The following is a 15806-nucleotide window of genomic DNA, read 5'->3' as shown; positions in this document are numbered from 1 at the left end:
TCCAGCAGCGTTCTGCACTCCCAGAAGAACCGCCTCAGCGCTCGCCAGGCTTGGTCTGGACCTAGGAAGAGGCAGCATGCATATTTATGATGCGCTGGGCCAGTAACCAGCGCACAAGGTCTTCTTGCTGCGTCCGTGCTGTTGCTTCTCCCCGGATCCAGCCCTCACAGAGCCTGAATCAAAGTGCTCTCTGTGCAGCATGCTGCTCGTGGGCTTTAATGCTTAAACAGGAGAGGGGAGGTTCTCTGTCTCTCTTTATCCCGCCGGCAAGCGTGAAAGCCTGTTCAGAAACCTGGTCTTCGGACCGGGAGGCCACTTCTTCCTCCAGGCCGGCTGAAACTATCCTGGAGGATGGCATCTGGGGAGGGGAGGGAGCTCCGTGGGAACGTGACGCCCTACACTTGGTGCTGCAATGCTGCAATTCCCTTCAGGGGAACTGACCTCTGTCTGCTGGAGATCAGCTAGAATTCTGGGAGAACTCCAGGCCCCGCCTGGAGATTGGCAAGCTCACCGTTGCTCCAGAGGCGGCCAGAGCTACCAGCAAGGACCCTGCCCTGGCAGACACAGGAGCAGCTGTCCCCAAAGTCACTGCCAGGAGAAAGGACACCGAGGCAGGGACCTGGGCAGCCCCCTTCCTGCCAGGGACAGGCCTTCCCCCCCTGGACGCTTATTCCCCACAGTCCCTCGAAGCCAATAGCTTTGGTTTATTATGTTATTCTTTTTTGGAATACGTTCCCCTCTCCAGTCCCCGGCACTCTCATGACCAGGAAATCTTGACCGTTTTTTCTGTCGTGACAAGAAGCGTCCATTTGGTTCAAAGCCGTCTCCCTCATAACACGCCCATCTCCCCCACTTTGAAGCAGCTTTTTAAAGAAATTATCCGTTACAATTTTTGTCGTTTTTATTTTAAAAAAAAAACAATGTTTCTCTTCTCAACTGTGACAGAAAATGAGGTAACATATGTTTGACACAAAAACCTCGTACCGAGGGGACGGGGGGGGGGGGGAGGAAGTCCAAAACCGGACGGCCAACGGAACAAGGATATCGAAAAAAAACATCTCACACTCGCGCGCGCCCCCCAAGCCCTCCCCTGTATGCCCACCCTTCTCCCTCCGTTTCCCCCGAAACCAACTGAAATGTTTTCTTTTTTTTAAAAAAAAAGGTCTATGTGGTGTTCTTAATCCTTATCTACATTATTGCGCAAAAGATCAAGGACAGTTGGGACCTAAGGCAAAAAGGAGAAATTGCGGCTAATATCTAAAACCTGTGCAATACCTAGTCTCTAAAAAAATTCTAGCCTTGGCTGCCACCCCATACCCCCTCCCCCCCCCACACGCACACACACAAGATGGCGGGGCGATGCCAAGAGAGAGGGGCAGAGCCGGGCGCGTCCTCTCTAGAAGATTCGGGTGTGGGCCGGCAAGACATGTGGATTGAGATAAGCAAGGGACGGACAATGAGCGGCGGGTCTATCAGTTTGCGCCCAAGACGGTCGTGGGACTTGGGGTCTCCTTCCGCCAAATGGAGAGCTTGCCTGGAGGGCAGTGAAGAAGGCAGTTAGGTGGCATTCGTCATACTCCGCACGCACACCTCGTCGGAGTCCCACCAGGGGATGAGACCACGGTTAGATTACACAGGGCCTAGTATCCGGATCTTGCAGCCGATTTGGGGGGATGGATTCGGCAAGGGCGTGCATGGTCGGCGTTGACTGTGTGGGGGAAACACAACCCCGTGCTTTGAACACAGAAGCAGGCGTGATGATCGGGTAAAAACCACCCACCAGGTGCCCTCCTCGTTGAGTTGGGAAGGGCCCGAGGGAAGATGGGAGAGTGGGGCGCCCATGTTGTGTCTAGGGTTTCCGGGTTTTTTTGTTTCGCTTGTCTGTTGTAAACAGCTGTTGCTTCAGAAATAGCATTGTAGCCCTTGGTGCAGAACGTATGGAACCTTGGAGAGGAGATGGGTCAGCCCCCTCCCCAACTCCGTACCGGGAGGTGCCCACGGTCTGTTAGGGAAAAGTGGGGAGGGATCACTTTGGGGATCTCAAGGGACTGATTTGGGGTTCTCTGTCCAGTTCGATTCTCTGCTGCCTTGGGTAGAGAAGGCTAGAAGCAGATGGGAGACGGGGCGTGACGCAGACGACATTATCTCACGGAGAGCCTCAACGGTCAACGCTTTCCCCTCAGAGGCAACGGCCTCCGAGGGGCACCTGCCGGCGATTCAAACCCCTCACAAACTCAGGTCAATGTGGATCAGGTCAAAGGCGGAGGTCCGTATTGGTCTAAGCCCTTGAGAAAAGGAGGGCATCGCATTGGTCAGACACCCCTTTGTGAATGGGGGTGGCCCCTCGCCCCAAATTTCCTAAACCCGGGTTTAATTACAAGCGGAACTCCGAGCCTATTCCGCTCCTCGCCTCACGACCGCTGGGCATGTGGCCAGACTAATTTTCTTTCATCCGAGCTGTCATTTACCCCCCTTAGCGGTGTGCCCGCAGTCAACGTGGTATCAGAAAAATTCCACTCTGGGTAACCACTGTTCCCTCAGAGGCCCCAAGAGTGTGCATTGGATAGTTCGTAGTTATAAAATGGTTTAAAAATTCTGGACCAACCTCTCCCTTTCCCCCCCTCCCTTAAGAAACACAGCCGTAGGTATTCGTAATCCCAGGCTGAATAAAAAGCCAGCCCAGATAGAAGGGTTGTATGAAATGAGCCCTTGATGTCAGAAGTTAAGGGTATTCGTTTGGCCGAGGGCTATTCCCTTCAGCCTTCCAGGCTGCTTCTGTGGAGGACTGCAATTTTTCCTCACCCTACTCTGTCCAGGTGGGCAGCTCGGCCTCACCTGAGGAGTCCCACTAGGGCAAAGGAATAAACCTTTATTCCCACCGAGTGGAGGATCCCATGCTTGCTTGCACCTTCTTAGGCGTAGACGACGGTCCCGGACGAAATGGCTTCATCTCGGACCTCTCCGTTGTCGGCCGAGCGCCCTGTCAGGCCCTTGGGAGCAAAAGGAAACGTCTCTTTCCTGAGGGGGCAATGGCGACATGGCAAACAACCACAGTGGACCTGACAACCACCACATAAACACACACACACACACACGCACGTGACACGGGAGACACTTGCTACATCAGTGGCACCAATTGCTTCCCTGGCGGAACGACAAGAGCCAGTGTTCCTCGGATTGTCCTCAGTCACACTGGGGCAGCGCCAGTCGGAAAAGATACAGCCATGGGCTAGTTCAGGCCTAGCACCACAGCTGAGCTTGTCGGGCTTTCGGAGCCCTCTGGGATGCCTCAGAAACCTCTCCAAAGTTAGGACAACAAGCCCTGTGAAGGGGCAAGTGCCTGTTTTCAGAAACGGGCTCTTCCGCAAGGCCTCCCCCAGCGCACTGAGGTCACTGGCCTCTTCTCTGGAGGGAGTTCCCTTCCATCATTCACAGACTACAAAGAAGATGCCATCGTCTCTGTGCACTCAAAAGCTCCCAAGCCAGGAGAGATAAACAAGGTAACGCCGAGCGAGAAGGCACCGTACGTCTCCGATAACCACCAAGTCTACAACTCGGACAACCATCAAGCCTGTGTGCTGAGAAAGCTCCTGCCTCTTTGCTTGTGTATCCCTCCGGGCCAACGAGCCCTGCAAAGGAACTCCCTGCCAAGCCCGTAGGGTCTTTCTGCCCACACAACAATCCCTCCCCTCCCCTCCCTCCCCCTGCCACCCATCTCATCACTATCAATTATTATTACATCTTGGCACCAGTCCCCCTACCCCTCTGAACAGAAGCTACCCCCAACGAGCAGAAAAGGAGAGCACGAGTCCAACTCGCTGGCTTCAGAGATGGCGGAGTGAGTTTGCCAAGCCGTGTCCTTGCCAGCCGCCAGCCAATCGGGTCCCGTCACTCAGCCCCTCGGCTCTCGGTCTCCACGAGAGGGACGGCCTTTTCCTAAACGGCCTCGTCCCACCGTCCGATGACGTTTTGCATCACTGAGGATTATTGAGTAAGATGAAACTTTTACTGGTTTTGTTTTTTTGCTTCCAAAGACGTGGATTCTGGTCCCTTTCCCCCCTCGCCGTGAATAAAAGGATTTCTGCACGTATTCTGTCCCAAAGCAGGGGTAGTGCGGATATCTCCATTGCAGGCTGCAAGGCCCTAGACGGCCGGCCACTTCCTCGTCAGACGCAAATCTCAATGGCAGTCGCCAATACCACTTGGCCCTTGCCTTTGTCCTGTCGCCCGTCAGTTCTGTTACCTCCCCCTGGGGAAGGAAGTCCAGACTCCGAGCCAGACAGCCGGGAGACGCTGCCTTCGGTCAGGATGGTCCTCTTGAGCGGCGTCGGGGTGCAGGCGCTGGGTGTCTCGTGACGGTGTGGGCCGGCGGAGAGTTTGTCTCCGGTGTGCTTGCGGGAGCGGTACGAGGGGCGGCGGCGCACCTCGGACATCAGATCGTACTTGATGAAGAAGAAGACCTCCTTCACGGGGCAACGCTTCTCAGGGTCAAGGGCCAGCAGGCGCTGGAACATGCGCAGCGCATTGTCTGTGAAGCGGCGCCACTGAGAGGGCAAACCCGCCAGGCGCCCCTTTTGCCACCTCACAAACTCCTCAAAGAATGTGTCCGAAGCCGAGGCTGCTTCCCAGGGGAAGTTGCCTGTCAGCACGCAGAAGATGAGCACCCCAAAAGCCCATACGTCAATACTGGTGTCCACAGTGAAGCCCTCGGCCCGGCCTGCTTGGCACACCTCGGGCGCCGTGTACGGGATGGTCCCACTGATGCGCTTCACCCGGCACCCCACCTTACGTGTCATGCCAAAGTCTGCCAATTTGACACGCCGGCAGTCGTGGTCAAAGAGGAGCACATTTTCTGGCTTGATGTCTCTATGGACCAGGTTTTTGCTGTGCATGTAATCTAGTGCCAGGCCCAGCTGCTGTACGCAACGCTTTACCATGTCTTCAGGAAGCCCAACCTGTAGGTACGGATAGATAATGTGAGTCTGGGATCAGCAACAACACGCCCTGCTCATGAAAACCTTCATCAGAGACCTTTCTCTGAATGACCTGCTTTCATTGACCAGGAGGGTGAACACCCAAGGCGAGCAACTGCCAAGCCTCCATCGAGTTCCCAATAAGTAGATCCGCTGTGAGCAACAAATCTCTTTATTGAAGAAGATAGTGTACAGAAGAAGGGTTTCCCTTGCTAGAACTGAAAAGCAAAACCACACACATACTTTTATGTTGGTCTTGTAACCTCTTTCTTCAATTCAAATCTTGGCGCATTCAATAATGTGCCAGGCTCTCCTCTCCCCAATAAGTAGATCTGTTGTGAACAACAAATCTCTTTATTGAAGAAAAAAGTGAACAGAAGCAAGGGTTTCCCTTGCTAGAACCGAAAAACAAAACTACAAGCATACTTTTATGCTTTTATGCCTAGTAACCTCTTCCTTCAATTCGAATCTTGGCGCACTCAATAATGTGCCAGGCTCTCCCTCTCCCTCTCCCTAAGCCAAGTTTAGCCAGGCTAAAGCGTCCCCAAACTTCTAATCACTACCTACAATCCTAAGAATGTAAATCAGGCCAGCAAGCTCAGAATGCTAAAATAAAATGCAAATGGAAGAGCTGTGAGAAACCACTGCACAATTCAAAGGCAAGTTAGAAACCGATCAAAGGGACCACCCCTTAGCCAAAGCTTAAAAGCATATAACAAGTCAAATATAAGGTGGTTGAAGAAAGCAGGTCAAAAAAGCATTGCATGGCAAGATAATGAAAACAGGCACCACCACCACCTCAGCAAAACTCTATGGTAGAAATAGCTTCTAACCATAGAGTTTGGGCCCAAAGCCTAGCATTCCCACCTCCTGACAACCCCATCTTCTGGGTGACAACTCAGCATGTGTTAATTTGCAGCATTCTTCCAGTTTAGGAGGGTCTGTGGGGGTGAGGTAGGCACCAGGAAGTGCAGGACCTGCCAGCCCTAGCTTAAGCAGCCAGAAAATTAAAATGGCAGCCTGGTTACCTGTGGTGGAATGATATCGAAAAGGTCTCCACCAGGCGCATATTCCTGAGCGAAGACGTAGCAGTCCTCGGTCTCAAAGACCACGTCGAAGACCTTGATGATGAAGGGGCTGGACGAAAGTGTGTTGGTGATGCTGAACTCCCTCAGGAAGTTCTTCAGCTTCGTCTTGTTCTTGTTGACAAACTTCAGCGCCATCTTGGTGCCTGCAGTTGGAGAACAGAAGGATACTGGAAAGTCACCTCAGAGACTTGTAATCTAGAGAAATCAGCCCCGAAGGAACATTCCAGTACCACGAAAAGGACTGAAATTTCCCTTCAGGCAGTCTTGATTTTGCTGACCAAAGCCATCCGCTAGTGGTCAGCTGAAAAAGAGATTGTTGGACGGACGTCAAGTCAGAATGTAGAAGAAGAAGAGTTGGCTTTTATGCCCCATTTTTCTCTACCCTAAGGAGAGGCACCTTGTGAGACTGGGAGTTCTGAGAGAATCATGACTAGCCCAAGGTCACCCAGATGGCTGTGTGTGGAGGAGACATGAGGAATCAAACCCGGTTCTCCAGATTAGAGTCCACCGTTCTCAACCTCTACACCCCACTGACCCTTCTCTGAGGAAACTCTCACTACCATTCTGAGTACGGTTGAACCTCCTCGTCAATCAAGGAGGCCGTTCCCTAGACAGCCTTTTCTGTGTAAGGTGACCGGCTCTGGATTTATTGTTTTATTTATCATATATGGCCTGTGAAATATAGCCAGGAGATCCGAGGCCTGTCTGGCAGCCAGCCAGGCTACCAGAAGTTCAGCAAATAATTCTTCATTATTCCAGTTGATATGGAATGCCAGGTGGACACACAAGGTTTTGGGGTGCTGGGAAGTTTCTGGGCCTGCCAACGGAGAAAGTGAAATTTAAACGAGCCTCTTCTCCTAATCCACCAGCAAGGGGCGCCGCTGAGCTCACCTGTGCTCTTGTGGGAGACCAGGTCCACCTTGCCGTAGGTCCCCTTCCCCAGCTCGCGGATGAGGTCATAGTGCTTGCTGATGTCCGTGCCGGAGAGCGTGCGGATTGCCAGCGACTGCATGTCCTCCGTGATGAGGGGCACCCCACAGCAGGCCAGCTTCCGTGACGGCTCCTGGTCAATGGAGCCCGCACTCATGGTCACTCTGAAAGAGAGAGAGGGAGAGGCAGTCAGGCATCCGCCATGGCAGGACACGTCTGGGCAGAGCTAGAACGTGAAGGCTGAAACGTCAAGAGTTCATGCATTTCAATTTCACCACACAATGTCAAACTGTAAAACAGGCGTGGCCGAACGGTGGCTCTCCAGATGTTCATGGACATCTGGAGAGACACCGTTTTGGACACCCCCTGTAGTAGAAGGTTAGAGCCAGGCTGGGGGGACGGATACTCTTGCAGACACTCAAAACTCCGGGTCCTACACCCCGCGTTCATGGGTCACCTTTTGTCTCTACAATTAAACTGCTCGCTCACTCAGCCTCAGTTTGCCTCGGGCCCAGGCGGACAAGGGAGAGGAAGGTTTAACCCTTCAGATGGACCCATTTGCGGTCCCCTGAAAGTGGGTTCCTGGCTTTGTCATTAGAATTTGAACAAGTTGTGGCGGCGAAATGCGTCTTTAAAGAACAAGCTTCAGAGGGCTAAAAATATTTTCCATGTGTTCGGGGTGGGGGGGGGGGGGATAAAGTACAGCCAGTATTCTTCAAGTGCGTTGCTTCATGGGTATTTTGATTTCCCCCCCCCCCGTTAAATCAAGCGTGTAATTAGGAGGCCTTTCGATCTTGTTGAAGCCGCAAAACAACAACAACAAAAACCCTCCACGCATAAAACTCCACGTTCAAGTCTAAAATCTGAAATGACCCTATTGAGACCCCCAAACAGGCGTCGATAAAGTTCAAATCTTTGTGCAAAAGAAATCTTGCAGAGCAGAAAATAGGCTTGGGGTGGGGGTATGCAGGCTTCCAGGTGCTGATTGACAAATGCCATTTTACGGGGGGGGGGGGGTGAAGGGAAACCATCATTAACCATCCCACCACGGAGCACAGAAGCCACATCTGTCTCTCTTGTCCAGATCCGTCAGTCTAAGCCGCTGCACCTGCATGAGCTTCCTATGACGTAACCCCTTAAAAAAAAAAATTAGCGCTGGCTTTGCCCACTGCTCCTGCTGGTCCCGCCACTGCTTCAAGTCCTGCCTCGACAACAACAACAAAAGCACAAATGGCTGGAGCCATAGAATGAGCTGGTGCTCGTCCCACGCTGCCTCCCTCTGGGCAGGAGTGGAAATGCAACACTCAGTATAGCTAAAATTGACAGTGCTTTCCAAATGTTGTGCCTTTTTAGCTGTCTGTCTCTCATCTACCTACCTGTCTACCTATTTGTCTGCCTGTCTATCTGTCTATCTCTCTCATCTACCTACCTGTCTACCTATTTGTCTGCCTGTCTATCTGTCTTTCTCTCTCATCTACCTACCTACCTATTTGTCTGTCTCTCTTACCTACCTACCTACCTACCTGCCCGCCCACCCATCCATCCATCCAACCATCCATCCATCCATCCATCCATCCATCCATCCATCCATCCATCCATCCATCCATCCAATCTCCTGTCCTCTCTCTTGCAACTCAGGGAAGGTGACAACAGAACAAAGCAAGCAAATAGAATAAAATACAAGGTGAAATTCAATTGAATTAGTTAACTTAAAGCGTTAAACCATTGCAAACTATTGCCCAATTTTCTCTATCTTGCAAGAAGGGGCAGGAAGAGGATCATAAGACCTTCTTGCTAGAGTAACTGGTTGAATTTTTCAAGGCAGTTCTGTCTACCTCTTGGAGGCATTTCCCTCCCATCCTTCCTATCCTGAGCAGCACGCCCAGGCCTTCCTTTCTGACTTTTATCCTCTTCACAGCCTTACGAGGTGCAGGAGGCTGAGAGGGGAGCGTCGCTGGCCCTAACTCTGGCCCTCCCAGCTTCAGGGCGGGCTGTTCCACCCCGGGGGTTCCCAGATTCTGCTGCTGCAGGCTCACCTCCGCCGCTCGCCGCCTCTCGTTCATTTGCCCTTGCTTCGAATTTGTGCGGCTCAGACCGGATTTGCCCTGGGACGCCAGCTCAGCCCAGAACGCGTTACTGCAGCCACTGGTAATATAGGTCAGCATTATGATCTCTGTGTCACCCGGCAAGGGAGAGCCGGGGAGATGCAGAGCAGCTACGGCTGCTTTCGGGACGTCGGCCCCAGGTAGGGGATCCCCTGGAACGACAGCTCCTCTCCAGACTAAAGAGATCAGTTCCCCTGGAGAAAATAGCTGCTTTGGAGGGGGTGGGCTCCATGGCATTATCCTCCACTGAGGGCCCCCCTCCAAACTCCACATCCTCCCGGCTCTACAAGTCTCTGGGTCTTTCCCACCCTACAGCTGGCAGCCCTATGTGTGGGTCAAGCCCCTCCTGGTCCCACCGCCCGTTCTGAGATTTGCCTACCAGGCCCGTGAGCCCCGCAGCCTTCGTGAGCTTCCTTTCCCCTGCTCGGATTCAAATTGCCGTGTTTAGCCGCTTCTCATTGACTAAAAGATTATCCGCCCCCTCCTTGCTGGCTCCAAATCTGCAGCAGGTATTTATAGGCTGTCGCTCTGTCTTTCCCCCGCCCTGCCGGAAGCGTCTTCTCTCCCAACAAGGCCGCTCGTTCTCCCAAATCTTGAATTTTCCCATCCCCGTAACGCGGTCCTAAATCGTGCCTCCCAGGTCGCTCTGTGCTGGCGTTTTAACCGGAAAGACCCCATCCCATGGCCCCACGGGAGCCGCACGTCGATCCTGAGCAAAGTCCCCGCCACGTGTGAAGACCAACCGAAACGACAACCAACTGTGCAAGCTACTGAGTACAACAGAGCGCTTCATCGGGACAGGTGTTTTGAAAAGGGGGAAGGCATATTTCAGGCCATGATCTTAAGGATTCTTTTCTGTGCTTTGTGCCAGATGAAGTGGTATCAGGTTGTATCTTCTTTTGGATTGGGACTCAGTGTGCCTGGAGATTGGGGCGGGGCAGGGGCAACATTACTAAATGTGTATTAGTGTTATCTCCTTGAATGGGATGTCTCTCTTGTTTTAACCTCTGACCCCTCATCTCTCTGTGTGCACTTTGCTCTCCCCACACCCTTCACATGGCTCTCCTCTCCCTGTACACTTTGTCCTCCCCACCATCTTCACATGGAATCACATGTCTCTACAATGCTCTCCTGAGGAAACATGGCCTTCACACTTCCATAAACATAATACTAGATTATCTGGACACTAGAGATACAGAAAGTACTCCTTTGTCCTCCTCTTTTTTTTGGCCCACAACCCGGATGTGAACGGAATCTGTGTGAATAAAGGGAAGTTGAACCTTCTCAATATACGTCTTAGGAGATTGATTTTCTGCCCCCAATAGCACACTTCTACAACTGGGCAAACTTTGCTGTATTAGCCAAATTCCCCAATATCTTTGGCCGAGAGCAGAGAGGAAATGCCATGGCCATTCCATTCAAAATGGCGGCGGTTAATCTCAGAGGATGCAGAGTTGTATTCTTGTGCTCCCCTGGGAAAGCCTGAATGAAAGTCCAATGTGAACAGGTTGGTGATCCCAGGCCTGAGAGATGTACTCTTGGGCTCAATCAGGGCCAGGGCCATCTTGGTTCTGGCCCTGACCCGGTGGAATGAGCTCCCAGGAGAGCAGAGGGCCCTGCAGGAATTGCAGCAGTTCCACAAAGTCGGCAAGACAGAGCTCTTCCGCCAGGTTGGGCCCAATGAATCTAGAGAGCCAGTTTGGTGTCGTGGTTAGGAGTGCGGACTTCTAATCTGGCTTGCCAGGTTTGATTCTGCGCTCCCCCACATGCAGCCAGCTGGGTGACCTTGGGCTCGCCATGGCACTGATAAAACTGTTCTGACCGGGCAGTGATATCAGGGCTCTCTCAGCCTCACCCACCTCACAGAGTGTCTGTTGTGGGGAGAGGAAAGGGAAGGTGACTGTAAGCCGCTTTGAGTCTCCTTCGGGTAGGGAAAAGCGGCATATAAGAACCAACTCTTCTTCTTCTACCAACCTCATTAATACTCTTCTCCCATCCGGGACTGATTTGTGAGCAGACTGGCCGATTGCTCCGTTTGGCAGCTACAGTGAACAGAACCACGGCGAAGGATTTCCACTGGTTAACCTTTTCGGTCGTTTTGCCGCGATTCTTGAATCCGAATCGGTGGATCGAATCGCCACAAAGCGCCCCAGGACGGCTGTGCCAAGAGCGACGGTTGTAGAAATGGAATAATAAATATAAATAATGAAATAATAAAGGGATTTGTAAGCCGCTCTGGGACTCCTTCGGGAAGTGAGAAGCGGCTGTTCTCCTATCACTGTGAGAACTGGACGTGTTACAGGTTTGTTTTCCTCTACGGAATTATGGAGGGGAGGCTGTTTTGGCAACCTTTCCCTGTTTGGGACGGCATGCGGCTCTGCCCCCACCGGTTACATCTCCACCAGCCGATTTCTGCACGATCGTTTTGGCATGGCGACATTCACTCTTCCTCTCTCTGGCGAGAATTTTTCGAGGCCAGTTTGGATGAGGAGACAAGGGGGCTGGTTTAGCACGCGCTACAGTTCCCCGGCAGACACGTGCGCTCACCTTCCTCTGGGATCGATGCGCCCAGCTGCGCAATTTTAAGCACGTTTGCCTGAGATGCTTGTGGAGGCATGTGGAGGAGAAGGGATGTCTTTGTGTGCGTTTTCTGGGCACACACACACAAGATGTCAGCTCCTGTGGGCATGAGAGGGCGCCCCCAGTCCTGCCAAATCCCACCAGTTCTGGAAGTCCCGGCCCGGTCCCGTTATTTAGGATCACCTCCACAACCCGCCCCCATGTGGCTCTGCCACTTCTTGGGAAAAAATCATGTCCCTCCCTTGAGCTTCTACAGGGTGCGTTTCCTAAACTTGTCTCTGCAAAATTAGAATGAAAAAGGAGACTCCCCTCCAGATTGGATTACTGTAACTCGCTTTACGTGGATTTGGATTACTGTAACATGTTCTGCACAAGTTGACCCTGACCTGGAGATCACAGTTGATGCCAAGTGCAGGTCCTTACAGGGACCCCAGGAGGGCTCCTATTCAACCTGCTCTACAACAACTCAGCATCTGGGGGACTACCTCTCCCCATAGAATCCTAGAATCATAGAGTTGGAAGGGACCTCCTGGGCCATCTAGTCCAACCCCCTGCACTATGCAGGGCACTCACGTCCCAATCGCTCATCTGCTGTAACCTGCCACCCCAATACGTTCCCCCAAGAACATTGCATTCTGCAGATACCAACTTGCTGATGATACCTGGCCCCACAGGGAACCGGCTGGTCTCAACCAGAGCCAGGGCTTGAGTTTTGGCTCCTGCCGGTGGAAATCCGGGCCTTGGGAGAGCTATCAAAGTTCCGCGGGGCCTGTAAAATGGCGCTCTTCCATCACGCCTGCTGTTGAGGCCAGGACAGTGCCTCCTTCCCTCTTTATTTCCCTCCCTTGGGCTTATCCCCCTGCTCCCACTCCCACTGAAATAATTGTAAAATCGGCAGCAAGAACCTGGCAGGTTGATGGAATGGCGGAGCATTTTATAAATGTTACTGTGTTTTGTTTTGTTTTGTTTTTACTGATGGTTTTAAATGTTTAAATTTATTGTTGTAAACCCCCTGAGCCTGCTTGCAAGGAGGAGCAGTCTAATAATTATAAACGAAACTATCAATTTTAATGTGCAACTAGACCAATAAAAAAAGTGTCCTTCCAAAACTCCCTTTGCGTGGTTCTAAAATGAAAGTCTTCCGCATTAAAGCAGTCAAATTCCTGGACTTTTCCTCCTGCCCTGCAGACCTGAAATCCCCCTGCCCTAAGTAGAATTGCCCCTTTAGCTACCCTTCCCCAAAAGCCTTCTCCTGCTTGCTCCTGGCCATGGGATTCTCCATCGTTTGCTTCTCTCTTTCCCCCCCCTGTCTTTCGCCCCAGCGAAGACCCACGCTCTCCTTTACAAAGGACTTTTACAAAGGACAGATGTATATATTTTTTGTAGACCACAGCACAGCCACACGAAACAAGGTGTAGGCAATCTGCTATGTTCCAAGCACCAGGAAAGAGGTGTATGCTCGTATGTGGGAATGCGGCCTGGGAGCCAAGGGGTCGGCAGTCCAAAAAAGTTTGGGGACCGCGGCTGTAGAGGAAGACGGCGAGCTGACTTGGAGCTGGAGTTCTTGTGTGCCCAGAAAAATTGTGTTTTCCCTGCACTCCCAGCCAGCCAAACTGTTCAGCTTTGGTGGCGGACGGTCCCACTGGGCGATTTTACCCTTTGCACATGTGCCAGGGTTTGTCTCTCTCTCTCGCAAATGCAGCCGACGGTCAGGAGAGGGCAGCGTCTCCCCCTCCGCCTCGAATAATTCGGAGAGAAACACAGCCGTGTCGATCTTGTCCCTCCTGGCGTGCCGGTGCATAAATCCTGCGCTCTTCCCCTGGCATGCTGGCAGCCGAGCCCCCCTTCCCTCTCCCCGGCGCATTGCTCCCTTTACACTGCCCACAAACCATGGCAACGGCACACCTTTTGCCCAGTGGTTGCCAGGGTTACTGGCTGTCCGGTCTCTCTGATGAAGGGACCCCATTGAAAGGCATCTTCTGAAAGGGGGACGGAACCGCCTCTGTCCTTGCCAGCAGATGCGCAAGGCCTCCTCTCCCAGGCAGGCCCGGCCCAACCACGGTGGCATTCCCACATCCGTGGGTTTAGCAGTGATTGCTGCCTGCAAGCCAGATGTGGATTTTCGGGCGTTCCGTGCCCAGCGTAGCAGAGCCACTGTTGAAAAGCACCCATCTCTCCCGGGGCTCCCCTCCAGGCCTCTGGATCTCCACCGTGATTGGAGGATAAAGGATCCGGCTTTGTTCGCTTCGCTCTTGATCCCCCTCGAGGTCTCTCCGGGATCCACACCGGCTGGTCTCGATGATTTATCAGGGCGGATTTAATGGTTGCATTGTTGGTGGCTGTTTTGTCCTTTTAAAAGAAGTCCCTCCTCGATTTCTAGAAAAGTTCTGCTTTCCTGACCTGTCAAGTGGAACCTTGGTGGACTCAGGGCCACGGCACCAGCAAGGGTTGCCAGTCTCCAGGCAGGGGCTGGAGCGCACCCTGAATTTTAATGGCACCCCAGGCAACAGAAATCAGTTCCTCAGGAGGCAGGGGTGCCAGCCCCCAGGCGGGACCTGGAGCTCCTCTGGTTTCACAGCTAATCTCCAGGGGACAGAGCAGTTCCCCTGGAGGACAGGGCTGCTTTGGAGGGGGGACCCAGATCCCGGCCAGCTCCTGCTTCAGAAATCCCAGGGGATTTGGGGGAAGGGTCTGGGGAGGTAGAATTTGGAGAGGGAGTTCAACGCCACAGTCTGCCCTCCCAAGCAGCGCAGGGGGGGCTGATCTCTGTGGTCCAGAGATCAGTTGGATCCAGTCCCGAGTTTCAGTGTTAGACGCAGTACTGTGTGTTTATATGTGTGTCTCTCTCCATCTCCCCTGCCTGGAAATGCAGCGATGGCTGAGAAGGAGGGGGGAGAGACAGGGAGGCTCCCCCAGGGCTCCTGATTCTCTTCTCCCCAGCCGTGTCCTGCGGTCTCTGGCTCTCCTCCGGCTGCAAGAGCTCTGCGTCCTGCTGCAGACAAAGCCCCATTAGCTCTTCTCACCCTCCCTCTCTGCTGCTCTCCCTTTGTCTTTTCCGCCTGCCACTCTAGTGGACGGTCTCTGGCTGCCCTTCGCTCTCTTCCCGGCGCCTCCGCCTGCTCCCCCATCCAGCTGGCTTCGCTTGGGTGTCTCGCCCCGCTGCCCAAGTTCCCCCTCCATCCATATCCATCACTTCCTTTGCTCCTCTCCATCCCAGCCGCTCACCTTTCCATCATTCCTTCAGCCTTGGGTACAATCTCTCTGTCTGTCTCTCTCTCTGTCCTCAGCCACAGCCACCGCCTGCACTGGCTACCCTCCCGGGCATTGCTGGTGCAGTGAAAACAGTCTAGAGGGGGGGAGACTGGAACTCGATCCCCGGGGCCAATTCCATCTCTCACCAGGTTGAAATCTTCTTCCAAGTCCCACCGGCCTCATTTGCATCCATGGCTCTAAGTCTGTGCAAAGCTCCTGATGCTAATTCTTTATTCCACCCCGCCCCGTGTTTACATGCGGAGGAGAACAAGGTGGTAAAACACCCAGGAGGTAGAACAGACTGTGCCATGGCAGACTATTCTGGAACTATGTTCAAGACTCTTGTGTGGAGAGAAAAATGAACACAGCTGGCCGCTAGTGCTAGTGCTAGTTTTCTACTTGCAAGGCATTTGTCTGCCAAAACTGGGATCCACCATACACAATCATTCCCCCCACAACAGATACCCTGGGAGGTTGGTGGGGCTGACAGAGCTTTGAGAGAACTGCTCTGTGAGAACAGCACGATCAGGAACTGTGACTAGCCCAACGTGCCCCAGCTGGCTGCATGTAAAGGAGCAGGGAATCAATTAATCATGGCTCACCAGATTAGCGGCCGCTGCCGTGATGTGAGTGTCCTGCATAGTGCAGGGGGTTGGACTTGATGACCCACGAGGTCCCTTCCAACTCTATTATTCTATGTCAACCCTCCACCACGCTGGCTCTAGCCTACGCCCCTTGCCTCGCCCAAGCCCTGAATGCGCAGAGTGGGTGAAAATTCTGAATTTCACCGGTTGCTTCCCCTGGTTTTCATGTTCTCTTTTGGACCAAAAACTTCTCCAAACGGCTGGGAATCATTTTCATTCTGTAGGCGTTTAAGG

At 52.9% G+C, this 15806-nt stretch overlaps 1 protein-coding gene across 2 annotated transcripts in view; it reads right to left on the bottom strand.

Annotated features, from left to right (window-relative positions):
• Positions 1-1038: 1038 nt before the first annotated feature.
• Positions 1039-15806, bottom strand: part of SBK1 (SH3 domain binding kinase 1) — a 20048-nt gene continuing 5280 nt past the window's right edge. The window contains exons 2-4 of one of the 2 annotated variants that reach the window (XM_077316464.1): positions 6953-7155; positions 6002-6204; positions 1039-4955 (exon numbers count right to left, since the gene is read on the bottom strand). In XM_077316464.1, coding sequence (XP_077172579.1) covers positions 4167-4955; positions 6002-6204; positions 6953-7148 — 1188 coding nt within the window. In that variant the 5' untranslated portion in view covers positions 7149-7155 and the 3' untranslated portion in view covers positions 1039-4166. The remainder of the gene's footprint in view (positions 4956-6001; positions 6205-6952; positions 7156-15806) is intronic. The other variant, XM_077316463.1, reaches the window with a different exon arrangement.

Source organism: Paroedura picta, chromosome 17 (genome assembly GCF_049243985.1).
Source record: "Paroedura picta isolate Pp20150507F chromosome 17, Ppicta_v3.0, whole genome shotgun sequence".
NCBI lineage: Eukaryota > Metazoa > Chordata > Lepidosauria > Squamata > Gekkonidae > Paroedura > Paroedura picta.
The sequence above is the reverse complement of the archived record's forward strand: the minus strand, read 5'-3'. Positions and strand labels throughout refer to the sequence as shown.